The sequence below is a fragment of the Hemitrygon akajei genome, chromosome 6, assembly GCF_048418815.1.
Source record: "Hemitrygon akajei chromosome 6, sHemAka1.3, whole genome shotgun sequence".
NCBI classification, from domain to species: Eukaryota; Metazoa; Chordata; class Chondrichthyes; order Myliobatiformes; family Dasyatidae; genus Hemitrygon; species Hemitrygon akajei.
Window position 1 is genome coordinate 66646921 of NC_133129.1, and position 21178 is coordinate 66668098.

The window sequence follows — 21178 nt, forward strand, 5'->3', positions numbered from 1 at the left end:
TTGGTTAATTGTTATCAATGGAATTTCAATTGGATATTCTGTTATCAATGTCCTAGTACAAGAACCCACTACTTTGAGTTTTGCTCTTTTCCCTGGTCTTCCCCGTGTCTCTCACCAGGCCTTTTCTTTCCTTTTCTTTGCTCTTGTAACACTCAATAAAACAATTGTCTGTAACAAGTATTATGCCTCATTTTTAATTGCCGAGGAACCCTTTGGATTGCAAAAGCATCAGGATCTAACAGTTTGCCGATGTTGGCAGGATGGTTGCAAAGATTTAAGGATGTGGAAGATTCTCAGACAAAGGAGAAAGTTTAGTGCACACATTTAATAGAAGGCAAGATTCCTAATCAGAAAAATTTCCTAGTTCTTGCTTCAATACACCATCCAAAGGAAGTCTAAGAATGAAGGAAAAGTCTGCTATACTTTATTCTGATAAACTTAAATGTGTACAAAAAAACTTCAGTCGCAATCGAGTGATACTCGATATTTCAGTTGCAATCTAGTGTTAAAAATGCAAGCACAAGTTACAAGTGTTCTGCGTAACAAAAGTTGTTACAAGCTGGTAGAGTAGCAATAAAATTTAAACTGTTGCAACTGGTGGAGTGGCAATAAAATTATCAGATTGTCCAAGTTGATGGTAAAAGCAAATTGAGTGTTAAACGAGACAAAATTAAAGTAATAGTCAAAGTAGTGAACCCCACTATAGAAAAAAGGGAACTGAAGCTCGAGTTGTTACACCTGAACAGAAGACTGAGGGTTTGTGTGTTTACCTGGGCAAAGTATTGCAATTTGACCAGATTAATAAAGAAATCAGGGTGAGCCATACCATCAGTCCAATGAAATTTGGCTCCTACACCACATTAAAAAAGGCATGAAGTAAAATCTAGAGAATGTCTGAGGGAAAGAGAAAACCTGGACAGTCATCAGCAGTTTTATTGCCCTTAAGGAAACGTACACATACAGAGTTGGAAAAACAAATATGTGAATTACCGGAACAAAAACAAATCTTTGCATTAGCTGAAGGAGTGAAATTAAAACCTACAAGTGTAAATGAATTGAAGCACGTTGTGTGCAGTTTCAAGGTGAACTGTAGTATCAGAAAACGCAGCGGGGAGCTCATGGGTAGTGCTGCCTGTGACGCTCCTCCTTGGGATACATGGACTCCACAGTGAACTCTACGAGCTCAAGTGAGTCTGACTTGCTCCAATAAAGACCTAGGAAGGGAAGACATGCAGTGGAGATGGAACGTAAGAAATTAGACACATGGTTTTTCATCAGCCATCTATATAGGACCCTGTTGCAGCTATATAGGACCCTGGTCAGACCCCACTTGGAGTACTGTGCTCAGTTCTGGTCGCCTCACTATAGGAAGGATGTGGAAACCATAGGAAGGGTGCAGAGGAGATTTACAAGGATGTTGCCTGGATTAGGGAGCATACCTTATGAGAATAGGTTGAGTGAACTCTGCTTTTTTTCTTTGGAGCGATGGAGGATGAGAGGTGACTTGATAGAGGTGTACAAGATGATGAGAGGCATTGATTGTGTGGATAGTCAGAGGCTTTTTCCTGGGGCTGAAATGGCTAGCACCAGAAGGCAGTGTTATGGTGCTTGGAAGTAGGTACAGAGATGTCAGGAGTAAGTTTTCTTTTACACAGAGAGTAGTGAGTGCGTGGAATGGGCTGCCGGCGATGGTGGTGGAGGCTGATACAATAGGGACTTTTAATAGACCCCTGGACAGGTACATGGAGCTCAGAAAAATAGAGGGCTATGGGTAACCCTAGGTAATTTATAAGGTAAGGACATGTATAGCACAGCTTTGTGGGCCAAAGGGCCTGTTTTGTGCTGTCGGTTTTCTATGTTTCTAACCATCTGAACCAGAAAAGATTGATAAATGATCCAAAGAAATTCCACATCCCCAACAAAAAAAACAGATAGTCAGAACTTAGTCTGAACTTCAACATATTAAGACATTTACAAATTGCACCCATATGATGGCATCCAAATTCTGGCGACTATGTCGTCTTGTCAGGAGATCCAGACAGTTGACTCAGAGTTGACAACAACAAAGGAGACAATAAACAAAATTTACAAGAATGCTACTAAGATTTGTTTGGAAGAAAAGGCTCCCATTTGAGGTCCTATCGAACAGTCCAGTTGGTCTAATAAAGTGAATGGCACCTGGAGATTTGACACAGGATATAGTGTATTGACAAGATAACCCCTCTAGTGGCAGATCCACTAATAATTTCAGTGCTCTGAAGCCATCACACAAGTGGTTTACAGTTATTGATATGGCCAGTGGATTCCAACCTGTACCACTGGCACCTTAACGTCAACTATGGTTGTCAGTTGATGGACAACTGTACCAGTGGTCAAGGCTACCACAAGGGCTGCACAACAGTCCTGTTGTCTACCTCATGGCACTAAGACAACATCTGAGGGACTTGCCAGCCACTGACTCAATTTTTATTGATGTCTGTGGATGATGCCTTGATTCCTTGACTGCATCCGATACTGCAGATCAGCTTGAACATGATGTGCTTTATTTGCTCCATTATCCAAGGGTCACAAAGCAAATTTGGACAAGGCACAACTTCAACTAGTAATGCACTTGGGACAGAAGATTTCCCAAGCTAAGCGGGAAATCAGAGGATCATGTGAAGGCTATCAAATCAGGTGAACCGCCTACAACAGCCCAGCAACTCACATTATTTCTGGGTTTGTGCAACTACTGCAGAGCATGGGTTGATTCACATGCTGAAATTGCCCAAACACTCAACAATCTGCTGAAGGACAGCAAGTCATTGGATGACCCTATGACTCTTAATGAACAGCACTGGAAACATTTCAAACTTTAAAGGCAATATTATGGTCTGTAACTGCATTAGGAACCCCAGATACAGGGTAAACTATTTACCCTTACAAACAAGCTGGAGGAATTCAGCAGGTCGGGCAGCACCCGTTGAAACGAGCAGTCAACGTTTCGGGCCGAGACCCTTCGTCAGGACCGAAGGAGGAGGGGGCAGGGGCCCTATAAAGAAGGTGGGGGGGGGGGGGAGGGTGGAAGGTGCCAGGTCAAAAACCAATCAGAGGAAAGATCAAGGGGTGGGGGAGAGGAAGCAGGGAGGGGATAGGCAGGAGAGGTGAAAAAGGAATGTAAGGGGAAAGCACTATGGGTAGTAGAAGAAGGCAGAATCATGAGAGAGGTGATAGGCAGCTGGAAGAGGAGGCAGAGTGAAAGTGGGATGGGGGAAGGGAGAGGGAGGGAGGGAAGGAATTGAACATCAAATTCTCCAATTTCCGGTACTTCTCTACAACAGGAAGAACTGAAAGCCCAGTGAAATCTGTAACAAGGCAGAAGGAATATCAGCTAACATCTACACAGATTCTCAATATGCTTTTGGAGTTGTTCACAACTTTAGAAACTTCAGCCATAAGACTGAACCCCAATGAAGACTGGCCTGCTAGGACAGAAACTAATAGATGTCACACAATTGCCGTCAGAAGTGGCAGTATTAAATTATTACAATGGAAAGCCATGGAAGTTGCAAAAAATGCAGCATGAGAAGGGATAAAAGAAAAGAAGCCGAATAATTAATCGAAGTGCAGAAAACACATGAAATGAACTCAACAACTGAAGTTACAGTAACATGAGAATTCTTTGTTGTATATTTATATACAAGATATTCGTGAGATGGAAGCTCAATACTCCAAGAAAGAAAAATGGTTCTGGATGAAGAATGGTGGGAAATTAAACAGCGATGGGGCATAGAGATCTGGGAATAGTCACAGACTAGTAGCTCCAATTCTGTTGCTTCCTTACCTGCCACAGTAGATACAGTGGCATGCAGAAGTTTGGGCACCCCGGTCAAAATTTCTGTTACTGTGAATAGCTAAGCGAGTAAAAGATTACCTGATTTCCAAAAGGCATAAAGTTAAAGATGACATATTTCTTTAATATCTTAAGCAAGATTACTTTTTTATTTTCATCTTTTACAGTTTCAAAATAACAAAAGAGGAAAAGGGCCCAAAGCCAAAGTTTGGGCACCCTGCATGGTCAGTACTTAGTAACACCCCCTTTGGCAAGTATCACAGCTTGTAAACGCTTTCTGTAGCCAGCTAAGAGTCTTTCAATTCTTGTCTGGGGGACTTTCGCCCATTCTTTCTTGCAAAAGGCTTCTAGTTCTGTGAGATTCTTGGGCTTTTTTCTCCAAACATACCTTTGCTCATTGTGGCCAAAAAGTTCTATTTTAACTTCATCAGTCCACAGGACTTAATTCCAAAATGCATCAGGCTTATTTAGATGTTTCTTTGAACTTTTTGAATAGAACTTTTTCGCTGCAATGAGCAAAGGTATGTTTGGAGAAAAAAGGGTGCAGAATTTAATGAAAAGAACACCTCTCCAACTGTTAAGCTCGGGGGGTGGATTGATCATGCTTTGGGCTTGTGTTGCAGCCAGTGGCACGGGGAACATTTCACTGGTAGAGGGAAGAATGAATTCAATTAAATACCAGCAAATTCTGGAAGCAAACATCACACTGTCTGTAAAAAAGCTGAAGATGAAAAGTGGATGGCTTCTACAATGGGATAATGATCTTAAACACATCTCAAAATCCACAATGGACTACCTCAAGAGGCACAAGCTGAAGGTTTTGCTATGGCCCACACAGTCCTCCAACCTAAACACCATCGAAAATCTGTAGATAGACCTCGAAAGAGCAGTGCATGCAAGATGGCCCAAGAATCTCACAGAACTAGAAGCCTTTTGCAAGGAAGAATGGGTGAAAATCCCCCAAACAAGAATTGAAAGACTCCCAGCTGGCTACAGAAAGTGTTTACAAGCTGTGATACTTGCCAAAGGGGGTGTTACTAAGTACTGACCATGCAGGGTACCCAAACTTTTGCTTCAGGCCCTTTTCCTTTTTTATTTTGAAACTGTAAAGGATGGAAATAAAAAAGTAATCTTGCTTAAAATATTAAAGAAATGTGTCATCTTTAAAATTTATACTTTTTGGAAATCAGGTCATCTTTTACTCACTTAGCTAACCACAGTAACAGAAATTTTGACCGGGGTGCCCAAACTTTTGCATGCCACTGTACACTTCTTAGGACACACTGGATAAAACAAAATGATCAACAGATTTTCCCAGTGGTGGTACAATCCAAAGTCTAGGACACAAGCTTAACAAAAGTTGGAAAAATGCATGATATGCCAAAAAATAAATCCTGGAGCAACAGAAACACTACCTAAATGTTCCTACCCCACCTGCACCTACAAGAGGAGTACATTACTTTCCCAAAGTGTGAATGATACTCAGGAGTACTGACAATAGTAAATTAATCTCCAAAACAGTAGAAGCTATTTCCAGCAAGAAAAGCTACTGCCACACATGCACCAAAAACTTTGATTAAAGACTATATTCTTAGATTGGCATTGCCATGTCACATTCTGATTCTGACCAACTAACACATTTCACTGGGAATGCTTGTCAGGAATTATGTCGATCGATGAACAACAATGGATTCCATTGTCCACATCACCCAGAGTCATCAGGACAAGTAGAATGAATGAATGGAACCATCAAACAACAAGTAAGTATCATGACCTATGGCCCTTTCTGTGGTCTTGTGTCGCATCAGAATGACCTCAAATAAGAAAAATAAATTAAATGTAATCTAACTAAGGGGGACCTATGTCACTACTGGGAGCACTTGATCTCAGAGAGGCTGATATACACACTATGGCAAACAAGTTAGTCAACTATTGTGTGAAATTAACCTAAAGTGTACAGTCTGCTTCTCAACAGGTTTCAGTTGCTTGGAGTGATCTAACAGGAAGAGGACACACCTTGATTCCTGCTAAGTAGGACCTGATTAAAAGAAAACACACAAGGAGCCACTGACAGCTCAGTGGGAAGGACCTTATCATTTTTATGTTCAATCTTTTTTCACTGATTTAAAAGAATAAGGATAAATACAAATCAGAGGAGAAGTTATCTCAAATATATATTTCAATAATAGTACAAAGGAATATACCCTGTCAAAATCATATATAGTATAGTATTAAGCTAATATAAAGGAAAAAAAAACCACAACTCCTCTTAACAATTCATAGAAAAGAAAGACTCAAAAATTTCTATTATTGAGAGAGAAAAAAAGCTGCTAAACTAACCTAAAACAAGAAAATAGGGGACTGGGCAGTCCATTTTGAGGATACAATTAAAAAAAAGGAAAAATCATTCTGGTCAAGGTAAGGACCTTATCAAGTGCTGCGAATTACTAACTCTGTGTTAAAAGTAAAAAGCAAGAGGAGACACACTAGCCACAGCAAGGAGGCAAACTGGTTACTGATGAAGACAAGCGCTGAGGTGAATGTGCTAGTAACATTTGACTCGGTTTCAATGCTGTTGGGTTACAGTGTGCAAATCATTAACCAGACAGAAAATGTCAAACAGAGATGATAACTGCTGGGCATCATGATGTTTATTACAATATCATTTGCTGTCATTATATCTTTACCAGTTTTCATACTCACAATGTGCCAATTGAGATGAATTATAATGCGTACTATGGGTGTCGCATGGATTTACTGGATTTTTGTTTTAGGTTAGTTAATGCCTCTGATGTTGCATACACCCAAATAGCACATACCACACACTTCAAAGTATTCACCAATGCTAGGCATCTTGCAGACCTAGAGCAAACATGCACCCTCTTCCATTAACAAAGTTAATCACAATCCAGCAGTAGTATCATTGATATTGATTCATTATTCTCCTGGAAGACATAAGTATCTGAAGATCCTGCCCCCTCCCCATACCATCTTGAATCAGATCATTTATATAAGCACAATCAGCATGATTTAGTGAATTATATCAGATCTGACCCTACTCAGGTTTTATCCTGGGACATCTCTGTGCTAGCACCTAACACTCATGACAAAGCTATTAAACCCTTTTCTGTGCTTACTATAAGAGTTACCTTTTGCTTGAATTCAGTTCCATTCCAATAGGACATAATTTATGCAATTATACTTTATGTTGTCCTAAATGAGGTAATGACTCTTGAATTATCATTGATAATACCCATCAGCAAAATGTTCCTGTTCAACAAGGTTCTTATCAAGCAAAACGAAACGATCCTGGTTCGTGATATTTATGTGTGAAAATGGAGCTTATATCTCCCTCACATGTAATTGGTTAGGATCTTGTTATTTGGGTTATGTCTTTCCTGCTAGGAGATACATACACTTTGTCTTTACATCTGGAGTCTAAAAGTGAATGGGACATTTCAGAAGAGCGTATCTTGCATCAATTGTATTCCCATGGTAAGGTGTTGCAAGAAGTATAAGGGAGATTAAAATTGTTGCTGCTGCAGCCTCAGAAAGTAAGCAATGTCACTGCTGGAGCCTTGGGGAAAGTAACAACATAGTTGGAATGCATAAGATGGTTCGTCAAGATCGTATGGCATGAGATCTTATTTTAGCAGTCGAGTGGAAATGTGCAACTATAGGCAAGGAGTGTTGTACTTACATACAGAAGGATGTAACATAAGGGATCTATGCTCGTGGTCTTCTGCTGCTTTAGTCCATCCACTTCAAGATTTGACGTTGTGCATTCAGAGATTCTCTTCTGTACACCACTATTATAATGTGTGGTTATTTGAGTTACTATCGCCTTCCTGGTAGCCGGAAACAATGTAGACATCCTCCTCTGACCTCCCTCATTAACAAGGCATTTTTGCCCACAAAACTCTAGAGACTGTTGTGAGTGAAATTCCCAGGAGTTTCTGATCTGGCAACAACAAACATTTCACAGTCAAAGTCACTTAGATCACGTTTTTTCCTCATTCTGATGTTTGGTCTGAACGACACCTGGACATCTTGACCACACCTGCATGCTTTAATGCACTGAGTTGCTGCCACATGATTGGCTGATGAAATATTTGCATAAATAAGGTGTACAGGTTACCCAATAAAGTGGCCACTGTGTTCAGTGATCTTTCCAATGATTACAATTGCCCCTGTATTTTTCTGGAAACCTCTAAGTTTCAGTGGTGGATGTCTCATTGCTTGAATCTGGCTCCTTAATTGGTTAATTGCCATCAGTGGAATTTTCTGTCTTTAGTACACTACATTGAGTCTTTCTCTTTTCCCTGCTCTTTACTTTGTCTGAGCTCTTCTGTCTCCCACCACACCCCTTCTCCTTTCCTCTCCTTTGCTACAGCATAGAAACAGGCCCTTTAGCCCATCTAAACATAATGAAATTTTAACATTTAACAAAGCAATCATACGCAACGCCTCATTCTTGACCTCCAAAGAATCTTTCAATCACAAAATAATCAGGATCCAAAAGCATCACGCAGCATTTAACTGAGCAACAAACAATCAAATCAGGTTTGTAATCACTGATATATGTCATGCAATTTGTTGTTTTGCAGCAGCAATACAGCTCAAGAAATAAAATTTACAAAAAAAATTTTAAGTGCAAATGAGCAGCAGTGAAGTAATGCTCATTAGTTCACAGATCATTCAGAAATCTGATGGCAGAGGGGAAGAAGCTGTTCCTAAAACATTGAGTGTAGGACTTAAAGCTCCTGTACCTCCACCTTAATGGAAGCAATGAGAAGAGCATATTCCCGGATGCTGAGGACCCTTAAAGATGAATGCCACCTTCCTGAGGCACTGCCTTTTGAAGATGTTCTTGATGGCAGGAGAGTTGTGCACCTTATGTCTGAGGGCTGAGCCTACAACTCTCTGCAGCCTCTTTCGATCCTGCGTATTGGACCCTCCGTACCAAGTGGTAATGCAGCCATTCAGAATGCTCCCTATCAAAACTTGCAAGTGTTTGGTGATATACCAAATCTTCTCAAACTCTTAAACATAACCGCTGGTGCGCTTTCACTGTGATCGCATCGATGTGTTGGGCCCAGGGTAAATCCTCAGAGATGTTGCCACCCAGAACTTGAAGCTGCGCATGCTTCCCCCATGTCGACTAGTGTGAGTTCTCCAGACTTTCCTTTCCTGAAACCACAACCAACTACTTAGTCTTGCTGATATTGAGTGCAAGATTATTGTTGTGACACTACTCAACCAGCCAATCTATCTCCCTCCAATATGCTTCCTCATCACTATCTGAGATTCTGCCAACAGCAGTTGTTCCCTCAGAGAATTTATGGATGTCATCTGAGCTGTGCCTAGCCACACAGTCATGAGTGTAGAGAGAATAGAACAGTAAGCTACAACACACATCACTGGGGTGCGCTTGTGTTGATTGTCAGCAAGGGGGAGATGCTATTACCAATCTGCACTGACTGCGATCTCCCAATGAGCAAGTCAAGGATCAAGTGGGAGCTACAAAGGTCTGAAACAACTCAGTGGGTCAAACAGCACCTGCAGGAGAAAAGCAACTGTTGATATTTCCGGTCGAATCTCTACACTAGAACTCTAACTCCAGCATCTGCAATCTCTTGTGTCAGCACTTAACTGTGCGTGGCATCAAGAAGCTGATGCAAAACTAGACAATGGACATCAAGAAGATAATACTCATAAGGCTGGTGTTATAGCTCATGGAATTGTTGGATTTTAATCATCGCAGCCACATAACGTCTTCAGGGTAGTCTCCTAGACCTAGCTACTTTCAGACACTTCAATGATATTTCATCTGTCATTAGGTCCAAAGTGGGAAATTTTACTGAATTTACTCTGGTTTGCCTTTTTCTCACTCCTTTCTTAATAGTGGGGTCACATTTTCTACCTTCAGTCTGTAGAAATGCTCTTAGGGTTTTGGAAGAAGAGACCCAATCTGCATACGTTTTCTCCACAGCCATCAGTTGGGATGTAGGATGTTAGGACCTAGGATTTTTTGGCATTCCAGCCAGTCATTTCTCCAATACTAATTCCTTTAAGATTCTCATTCACCCTAGACTTCTTATCCAGTATTTAAGGGAGGATTTTCTGTCTTCTCTGAAAACCATCACAAGATATTTTATTATTTATCTGTCATTTTCTTAATGCTCTTGTGCCTCTTAATATGGCTTCTTAGTTCCATAGCCTTATGCCTTTGTAATTCGATTTGCTGCAACTTAAGAGCCTAGATTCTGCTTGATATAAATCACTAGCAAGCTTTCTATTAAAATCTACTAAATTAAGAGCATTCATCTGTGCTGACACATGTCTGAACCCAGGTGTGGAGGAAAGGCAGATTCTCATGTAGAGACAGAAACAACAGTTTATTTATAGGAATTCCAACAGAATATCTGCGCCTCAAATGAGCACTAATTATAATGATTATATAATAATAATATAAATGAGCACCATGATAAGCACTAATTGGCAGTCCCCGTTAAATAATTACAGTACACAGAAAAACCATGCCAGTCAAAATAAACTTGACAAGATTAAACAAAGCACAAAGGCTTAATGAGTCTAGATAAGACAACTAACAGATACAGATGCACAGGCCCACAGGGTTCCTGACAGTACCTCCTTCCTAAGGCCAGTACCTGATGGCCCAGACAGCCCTCGGGAACTCGAGACAGGGCTGCTAAGCTCAGGAACATAGCATATAACTCATGGACATTGAAAATAGCTTGAACATGGAATAGTCCACAGAAACCTGGAGGCCCATGGGAGATCCAGGAAACCATGACAACTTTGAACATAGACTAGAGAAGTTCAGAGCCTTGACTCAGAGTCTGGACTTAAGAAACTCAGAAGGTAGCCTTGGAAACTCGAAACGTAAACTCAGGACAAGCACTGAGAATAGAAGGCACCCTTGCCTCCAGCTGATGTCCAAGCCTCTGTTGAACCTCCACTAAGTCCTTATGGTGGGATCCTACTGTCATGGTTTTTCGCTGACAGGTGTGGAGGAATGACAGACTCCCATGTAAAGACAGAAACAAAAGTTTATTCATAGAAAGCAACATGCGCAAAATGCTGGAGGAACTCAGCAGGTTAGGCAGCATCTATAGAAATGAATAAACATCAATGTTTCAGACCGAGACCTTTCTTCAGGTCTGGAAAAGGAAATGGGAAAATACCAGAATAAAAAGACAAGGGAGGGGAAGGAGGATAGATAAGTGATAGGTGAAGCCAGTTGGGGAGGGAACAGTCCAACAGGAGATGAGAGTGGACCATAGGAGAAAGGAAAGGAGGGGGGACCCAGGAGGAGGTGATAGGCAGGTGAGAAGAGGTAAGAGGCCAATAGAAGAAGAGGGGAGGGGGAGGGAGGTTTTGTTTCACTGTAAGGAAAAATTGATAATCATGCCATCAGGTTGGAGGCTACCCAGGTGTGTGCTCCTTCACTCAATGGGTGGCCTCAACTTGGCACAAGAGAAGGCCATGGACCAACATGTCAGAAAGAGAATGGGAATCGGAATTAAAATGTTTGGCCATTGGGAAGTTCCAATTTTGGCGGATAGCGTGGAGCTGCTCCACGAAGTGGTCCCCCAATTTACGACGGGTCTCATCAATGTAGTCAAGGCCACATCAGGAGCACTGGACACAATAGATGACCCCAGTAGGTTCACAGGTGAAGTGTTGTCTCACCTGGAAGGACTGCATGGGGCACTGAATGGAGGTGAGGGAGGAGGTGTAGGGGCAGGTGTAGCACTTTGGCTATTGCAAGGATAAGTGCCAGGAGGGAGATCAGTGGGGAGGGATGGAGGGACAAGTGAATCCCTGCAGAAAATGGAGAGAGGGGAGGAGGTAAATATATGGTTGGTGGTAAGATCCCTTTGTAGATGGCAGATGTTGAGGAGGATGATGCGTTGGATACAGGTGTTCATGGTGTAGTAGGCAAGGAATTTCAACAGAACATCAGTGGCTTGACTGAGTGACACTGTGAGACAAAATCATTCTCGAATCACAGGACCCCGCGACAAGCGGTAATCAAGAGCCCCCTTTAAATAATCACGGGCCCCGCTAGTCAAAAGAAATAGGAAGCACAAGGGCTTAAAGACTCTAGATAAGAAAATAATTAACAAGTACAGGTGCACAAACCAGCAGGACTCCTGATATAATCTGAGCTTATTAATTGTCTCTTTTCTCATTGCACAACTTCCAATCACAAAACTGTGTGGGTTCCGTCAAAAGATTGATTCAGAACACCATCCCTCATGCATTGTATGAATTTTGCCCTACACATAAATACCACTAATCTGGTTTTCCCGGTCTATAAATAGATCAAACTGACGGCGACTCTAAGAAAACTCGTCTCAAGATACCAGAAAAGACAACCGACAAAAGCAATGTGATGCACAGGATCACCCGTAGAGAATGCAACAAGGACTACGTCAGCCAGACCGGACGTTTACGGGTACACGAAGACCAAAGAGGGCACCACTTCAAATGGGACACCGCCGAGGTTCTGGCGCAGGCAAACACAAAGCAAGCACGAGAATTTTCAGAAGCTGGGTTCTCTAATAATTCCGTAAGCAAACATATCTAAATAGACGCCATCTAGGAACCCCTAAGACAAAAATAAACACGAACCTATAGAATCCAGAGGTCAACAGAAGGGATGGCAATCAGGACTGAAGCGTACGGGGCGGGGGATAACGCGCGCCCTCGCAGAGAAACATCGACAATTGCGCACCGAGGATATCTCCAGTCAAGGTGAAACATCTGCAAGCTAATTGCAAAGATGACGAACACCGCAAAATCGGACTAAACCGCTGTATTGCATTGTTACCTGCATACCTAATTCCCTGATTTACCACAGCATTAGATCCCATCCAGTTATATAATTTTGGTCCATATTCATGTACAGTGAATTAAAATTTACATTGCTGCATGCATTCAGATAAAATCCTTTCATTTTTGTCTTTTTTCTTACCATTTTCCCATTCTAAGACTGTGCATATTGATCTTCCCTAACCACTATGGTTATCGTTTTCCATGTTTCCTCCTTAGTTTTCAAAATTTCCCCTCATCAAAACCCTCCTCTTTCTTCCCCGCGACCCATCAGCCCTTGCTCCATTACTTGCCACCAATGTTCCCTCTAATTTTTAGTAGTCAGTGCGCACAAAAATCTTATGTTGTGCAAATTTATTTCCTGTGACAAAAGTATGTGCGCACTGAATGCACACATGGCAGAGTTTAGGTAGGTTTACAAAATATTTGACATAAAACTGCACAGAATAACAACAAAATAACATACATATTTAAGTCACTCCGTTATTTTTTCTCTCTCCTGTCTTTGGCATTTACCCATTCTTTGTAAACTCTATCTAGACCAATAGACCTTCCATCCAATTGATAGCTTTTGATTCTCATTAATATATCCAAATGACATTCACTTAAACGGTTTCTCAGCTTGTTTCTGAGTTGATTCATTAGGCTAAAACCACGCTCACAGTCTGCACTAGACGCAAGAAAGGTTCCCCCGATGTCCATCAACTGTGCAAGGTCGCAAAACTATTCATTTTGAAGTACAAATGCCACCATTTGAGCAAAGTTGGTAGGCTATCTACAGGATTTGAAACAGATCTTTGTAAACTTTACGATATAAACACCATGTTACAGCTGCACAAACCGGAACAGGAAAGGTGAGGTGCCGTAAATTAGTGACGTGCATTGTGGTACGTATTTGAAAAACCGACTAACTAGTTAATAGAAATATTTAGCTAAAAGATTATTTACAATAAGTATAGTTATTAAATACTACATTAGTTTAGGTAACTAACCTTTTGTGCGCACATTAATTTCCTTTGCGCGCTTGTCACCTCCCGGTTCTGCTGATCACCTACCATCTGGGAAACTGACAGGTTAGAAGCTCTTGCCTGCCACACTATACTGCTGGTCCTCCATTGCAATTGAAAACTTGGTCTTTGGTTGGTTCTTGGCCCTCCAAAATATTCCGCATGGAATTTTAACTGGAGGTGGCGGAGGGTGGATTTAAGAAGGAGATTTTTGAAGAAGAAGAAGAAGAAGAAGAAGAAGAGCTGTCTTAAATTTAATTGAGTTTGGTTGTGTGACTATGTTAGGATGAAGATTATTCCCTGCTTTAATTGTGCGAGGGAAGAATGAACTGCTGTACACATCTGACTTGGTAGTTAGTATTTCAAACTGAAATGAGTGACCTTGTCTGCTCCTAATAGGTTTGGGTTTGGTGTCGGATTGGCAGTCTATGTCAAGCTGACCATTTAACATTTTGTAAAAACAGGTCAGAGGGTGGGCTTCACGTCTATCTTGGAGAGAGTTCCACTCTAATGAATTCAAAAGTTGGGTAACACTCGCTTCTCTCTCATAGGTATTAAGAGAATTTAAATTAAATTAAACTAAGCACGTTTAAAATGATATATTGTCCCTATGGCTTCTACTTACAACCTGCATTATCACGGTTTTCAACCTCCCTCGCCCGCTGTTCTTCCTTCGCTGTCACTGTTAATAGTTGTAACAGGAGCCAACACACCAAGGCGCTAACGTACTGCTGAGCTTCTGTGGTATTTACTGTCAATAGAAGGTAGAGCAAAGATGATATCGCGCTCGAGCTACGTTCATAAATGCACCCACATCAGGGCAAAGTCTTCCTGGTTTCGGAGCTGGTGAGGGTGGCTCATCATTTGCTCCTCTTAAAACTGTGGGATCAATTCGCTGCCCAGTACTGGCTCTTTTGTCAGTACCTCACCCCTCCAGTTAAAGCTATGGCCACCAAAACTCCTGAGGATCGTGGCGACTGCCTCCAGGTTTTCAGGGGGACCTTCATCCATTCCACAGATACGTCTCCAGTGGAGAGTTTGGACGCTTATGTTGTGGGAGTCAACGAGTTGGGAAAGGTACGGGCACCGATTCACACTTCCACTGTGGTGTTTTCTAAACCGCTGTGTCAAGAGGGAGCAACGGTTAAGTTCGATTTTAGTGTAATAAAATACTTTGCAATACATTTGTGTAACGAGTTCCCTGCGCCCAAAAATCGGCAGAAACCAGCCGTGTGCGTATGGATGGGGAATCACATTTTCCTAGAAGAATTATCAATCAATTAGAAGACTAGAAATAATACTTTTCAGTGCAATTCTTTTCATTACAGTTTCAATTGATGTCAATGTAGCCTGTAGAGGTAAATGTAATTTCGAATTCGACTCTCCCTCGTTTAGAACTGTGGGTAATCGGGTGCGCTACCATCTTGTCGAAAACGAGCATTACAACCGCGGACTCTGTCCGCTCCCGCAGGCGGGCTGCGAAAGGGATCAGTAATCGTTTCGCAAGAATGCACGTTCCAGCCATTCGTTCCGATGGTATTTAATTTTCTTCCTCTCATCCTAGTCTTATCGATACTTGACCAAAAACAAAGTAACGCTTATGTTCCCTGTTTATCTTGTTCGGGGAAAGAAGACTACCGTTTAGATCAACGCTGTAATGGAGCGGTATTAGTATTAGGTCATTGCTTCCTAGCCGCCGTGTTGGTGTTAGCTTTCAGTTTGAGAGTTTTAGTTAACGGCCCCGTCGTTCTAGCGTTACCGATTTTCCTTTAATTCTGCATAGTTCTTACTAAAAGCTGGTGAACTGTTCATCCACTCTGGTGTCTCGCTCTGCACCTCGGCAATAACCGCACACCTGTGTCACAGTCGCTGGAAAATCATGATCAAAGGCTATTTTTCATAAAAAAAAAAGGACTTTATAGATATTGTGTAAAGGTATTCTAACTCTGGTTGGCAGTTAAGGAAGAAGAATTTGGGAAAGGGAATGGGTGAAAGTGTGCGGTAGGATCACAAGAGTTGGGAAGGAGAGAGAGGAATGAAGGAAAGGTGCGAGAGAGAAAGCTCAGAGGAAAGGGCTGGAGAGGGGTGTGGCGACAGAGAGAGTGAGTGCGGAAAATATCAGAGCTGGAAATGAACCGGCAGGAGGACCCCCCCCCCCCCCCACACACACACAGAATCGCCTAAGCACAAATCCCTAGATAAAGAGGGAGTAGGACGTGAACCCACGGTTACCGATTTAGAGGCAAGACGGTTGGAAATGAGCCACAGGCAAGTTATCTGAATGAAATGTCCAGGTAAAAACAAAGTCCGCTTTATTTCCAAATTTCATTTGTATACTTTGTGATTATTGGACATGAAGCTCCACCCCCGAAAGTTCTCATTCGTTAACCTGGCATGCAATAATATCTAAATATCGTTATGCAGCTCTGGCACTTGCTTCAGATATGCAAGTATAATCGAGAAAACGGATTCATTTCCACTCCAGGGACTTGTGCGCAAAATTCAACTTCATTTTTCATTTTCCAGGATCTCTGCCCACAATGTTCTCTCTAATTTTTTTACAGCTGCACAAACGAAACGTTGTTCTGAACAGGACATTTTTGTGAGGCACTCGGAATTTTTTTTGTAATATGCATACTATGAATATTATTATTATTAATAATAATAATAATAATAATTATTATTATTATTATTATTATTATTATTATTATTATTATTAGAGTCCGTTATTAAAGATGAAATAGTGGCATATCTAGATAGCAGTGATAGGATTGGGCCGAGCCAGCATGGATTTACCAAGGGCAAGTCATGCTTGACTAATCTATTGGAGTTTTTCAGGGATGTAACCAGGAAGTTAGACAAGGGAGATCCAGTGGATGTAGTGTACCTCGATTTTCAGAAGGCATTTGATAAGGTCCCACATAGGAGATTGGTGGGTAAAATCAGAGCTCATGGCATTGGGGGGAAGATATTGACATGGATAGAAAACTGGTTGGCAGATAGAAAGCAAAGGGTAACGGTAAATGGGTGTTTCTCGGAATAGCAGGTGGTGACTAGTGGGGTGCCACAGGGCTCGGTATTGGGAACACAGCTGTTTACGATTTACATCAACGATTTAGGTGAAGGCATTGAGAATAACATCAGCAAGTTTGCTGATGATACTAAGCTGGGTGGCAGTGTGACATGTGATGAGGATGTTAGGAGAATTCAGGGTGACTTGGATAGGCTGAGTGAGTGGGCAGATACTTGGCAGATGACGTTTAATGTGAATAAGTGTGAGGTTATCCACTTTGGGAGTAAGAACAGGAAGGCAGATTATTATCTGAACGGTGTAGAGTTAGGTAAGGGAGAAATGCAAAGAGATCTAGGAGTCCTTGTTCATCAGTCACTGAAGGTGAATGAGCAAGTGCAGCAGGCAGTGAAGAAGGCTAATGGAATGTTGGCCTTTATTACAAAGGGAATTGAGTACAAGAGCAAGGAAATCCTTTTGCATTTGTACAGGGCCCTGGTGAGACCACACCTGGGTATTGTGTACAGTTTTGGTCTCCAGGGTTAAGGAAGGACATCCTGGCTATAGAGGAAGTGCAGCGTAGATTCACAAGGTTAATTCCTGGGATGTCCGGACTGTCTTACGCAGAGAGGTTAGAGAGACTGGGCTTGTACACGCTGGAATTAAGGAGATTGAGAGGGGATCTGATTGCAACATATCAGATTATTAAGGGATTGGACAAAGTAGAGGCAGGAAATATGTTCCAGATGCTGGGAGAGTCCAGTACCAGAGGGCATGGTTTGAGAATAAGGGGTAGGTCATTTAGGACAGAGTTAAGGAAAAACTTCTTCTCCCAGAGAGTTGTGGGGGTCTGGAATGCACTGCCTCGGAAGGTAGTGGAGGCCAGTTCTCTGGATGCTTTCAAGAAGGAGCTAGATAGGTATCTTATGGATAGGGGTATCAAGGGATATGGGGACAAGGCAGGAACCGGGTATTGAAAGTAGATGATCAGCCATGATCTCAGAATGGCGGTGCAGGCTCGAAGGGCCGAATGGTCTACTTCTGCACCTATTGTCTATTGTCTATAATATTTAGACTGTGCCGGCATTCAGAGACCTGGAGGCTCATTAATAATGAGCTACCGACTTCCATTCTGTGTTGCTATAATGTCTAACAGTGTTGTAACTTGAAACACGGACAAGGCAAATATGTTGAAGCTCTAAAATGTTTCAAAGTAAAGGTTGTGGCATGTTTATTATTTAGAAATTTTATGGATTATATTCATTAATGCAATTAATTACAGGGTACCACAGTTATGTAATTACATAATACTCTGCGTCTGAGGCTTCCATTAGTCAGAGGTAACCATGGATATTGCATTCTAGCTGTCTAGATGCACAAGCCTGGACAGTATCATATGGATAGCAAGCTGCTACTCACATACCAAGCTTCCTCCTCTCCACGCATCTGATGAACCCAAAGGACCAGCAGACCACAATACAGTTTGGTACCAGCAGTATTGCAGGAGTTGCCAGTTGGCATTGAACTCAATATAGAACTACCTTAGGGACTCTAGCTCCAGATTTTTCCCTCAGGGTTTACTCCCAAAGCCTTGCCTGTGAGTGAGTATAACTGAGGTTTGTAATCAGAGTTTTCCTTCTAGATGAGCTGCCAACCACAGCTGATGAGCCCCATCTGTCCGAAGCAATTGGTTTTAAGGTGCAAGTAACCCCCTTTGCCCCTTCTCCTATCTAGCAGAAACAGCTCCACCAGGCTTAGTAGCTAAGCCACACGTGAAGTCCAGGAGCTAGACTTGGTTGTCAGAGGCTGTTTTAGGTGCATGCCATTGGGAGCATTTAATAGGTAGTGGGATCTTGTTCCCATTACGACCCCAGGCTACAATAATCCTAAGGAACCAATTATATAATATAATATGATTGAATTCGCTCTCAACTTTGAGAAGGAGAAGCTAAAGTCAGATGTATCAGTATTACAGTGGGGTAAAGGGAATTACAGAGTCATGAGAGAGGAGGTGGCCAGAATTGATCGGAAAAGAACACTGGCAGGAATGACGGCAGAGCAGCAATGGCTGGAATTTCTGGAAGCAATTCAAATGGCACAGAATATATATGTCCCAAAGATAAAGATGTATTCTAAAGGAAAGATGGCATAGCCATGGCTAATAGAAGAAGTCAAAGCCAACATGAAAGTCAAAGAAAGGGCATATAATAGGCCAAACATTAGTGGGAAGGTAGAGGATTGGGAAGCTTTTAAAAACCAATAGAAGGCAATTTTAAAAAGTCAAGAAGTTAAAGATGGATTATGAAAGTAAGATGGCCAATAACATTACAGAGGATACCAAATGTTTCTTCAGATACATAAAGTGTAAAAGAGAGACAAAAGTGGATATCGACCGCTGGAAAACGATGCTGGAGTGATAGTAATAGGGGACAAGGAAATGGCAAATGAATAAGTATTTTGCATCAGTCTTCACTGTGGAAACCACTAGTAGTATAGTAGAAGTTCCAGGTGTCAGAGATCATGAAGTGTGTGAAGTTACCATAACTAGAGAGAAGGTTCTTAGGAAACTGAAAGCTCTGAAGGTAGATAAGTCACCTGGACCAGATGGTGTACTCCCCAGGGTCCTGAAAGAGGTTGTGAAAGGGATCATGGAGGCATTAGCAAAGATTTTTCAGAATCACTAGATTCTGGAATGGTTCTTGAAGACTGGAAAGTTGCAAATATCACTCCACTCTTCAAGAAGGGAGAAAGGCAGAAGGAATGAAATTATAGACCAGTTAGTCTGACCTCAATGGTTGGCAAGTTGTTGGAGTCAATTATTAAGGATGCAATCTCAGGGTACATGGAGACACATGACAAAATAGGCCATAGTCAGCATGGTTTCCTCAAGAGAAAATCTTGCCTGACAAATCTGCACAAGCAGGATAGACATAAGAAATAGGAGCAGAAGTAGGCCATCTGGCCCATTGAGCCTGCTCTGCCACTCATCTCCACCTACCTACCTTTCCCCCATAACCCTTAACACCCCTACTATGCAAACATCTATCCAACCTTGTCTCAGATGTATTTACTGAAGTAGCCTCCACTACTTCATTGGGCAGAGAATTCCACAGATTAACCGCTCTTTGGGAAAAGCAGTTCCTCCTCCTCTCCATCCTAAATTTACTCCCCTGAATTGAGACTATGTCCTCTACTTCTAGTCTCACCTACCAGTGGAAGCAACTTTCCTGCCTCTGTCTTATCTATTCCTTTCATAATTTTATGTTTCTTTAAGATCTCCTCTCATTCTTCTGAATTCCAGAGAGTACAGCCTCAAGCAACTCAATTTCTCCTCGTAGTCCAACTTCCTCTGTATGGCCTCCAAAGCCAGTATATCCTTACTCAAGTAAGGGGACTAGAACTACACACAGTACTCCAGGTGCAGCCTCACCAGTACACTATACTGTTGCAGCATAACCTCCCTGCTCTTAAATTCAATCCCTTTAGCAATGAAGGCCAACATTCCATTTGCCTTCATGATAGCCTGTTGCACCTGCAAACCAACTTTTTTTAAGTCATACACAAGCAGTCCCTCTGCACAGCAGCATGTTGCAGTTTTTTACCATTTAAATAATAATATGATCTTCCAAGTTCCTTCCAAAGTGGATGACCTCACACTTACCAACATTGTATTCCATCTACTAGAACCTTGCCCACTCACTTGACCTATCTATATCGCTCTGTAGACTCTCTGTATCCTCTGTACAATTTGCTTTTCCACTCAATTTAGTGTCATCATCAAACTTAGATACACTAGATAGATAGATAGATAGATACTTTATTCATCCCCATGGGGAAATTCAACATTTTTTCCAATGTCCCATACACTTGTTGTAGCAAAACTAATTACATACAATACTTAACTCAGTAAAAATATGATATGCATCTAAATCACTCTCTCAAAGAGCATTAATAATAGCTTTTAAAAAGTTCTTAAGTAGTTTACTTAAATACATTAAATACAATCAACCCCGGCACTTTAACATATCTTACTCCTGGCGGTTGAATTGTAAAGCCTAATGGCATTGGGGAGTATTGACCTCTTCATCCTGTCTGAGGAGCATTGCATCGATAGTAACCTGTCGCTGAAACTGCTTCTCTGTCTCTGGATGGTGCTATGTAGAGGATGTTCAGGGTTTTCCATAATTGACCGTAGCCTACTCAGCGCCCTTTGCTCAGCTACCGATGTTATACTCTCCAGTACTTTGCCCACGACAGAGCCCGCCTTCCTTACCAGCTTATTAAGACGTGAGGCGTCCCTCACTATATTTGGTCCCCTCTTCCAGATCATTAATGTATATCATGAACAGTTGCGGGCTCAGCTGTGGAACGCCACTCACCACTAATTACCAACCAGAGTAACACCCATGTATCCCAACTCTCTGATTTCTATTAGTTAACCAATCCTCTATCCATTGCTAATACATC

The 21178-nt window shown here is 41.8% G+C and overlaps 1 protein-coding gene across 1 annotated transcript in view; it reads left to right on the forward strand.

The window, feature by feature from the left end:
* The first annotated feature begins 14415 nt into the window (after positions 1 to 14415).
* Positions 14416 to 21178, forward strand: part of gda (guanine deaminase) — a 71456-nt gene continuing 64693 nt past the window's right edge. The window contains exon 1 of the mRNA XM_073048545.1: positions 14416 to 14778. Within this exon, the coding sequence (XP_072904646.1) occupies positions 14506 to 14778 (273 nt within the window). The 5' untranslated portion in view covers positions 14416 to 14505. The remainder of the gene's footprint in view (positions 14779 to 21178) is intronic.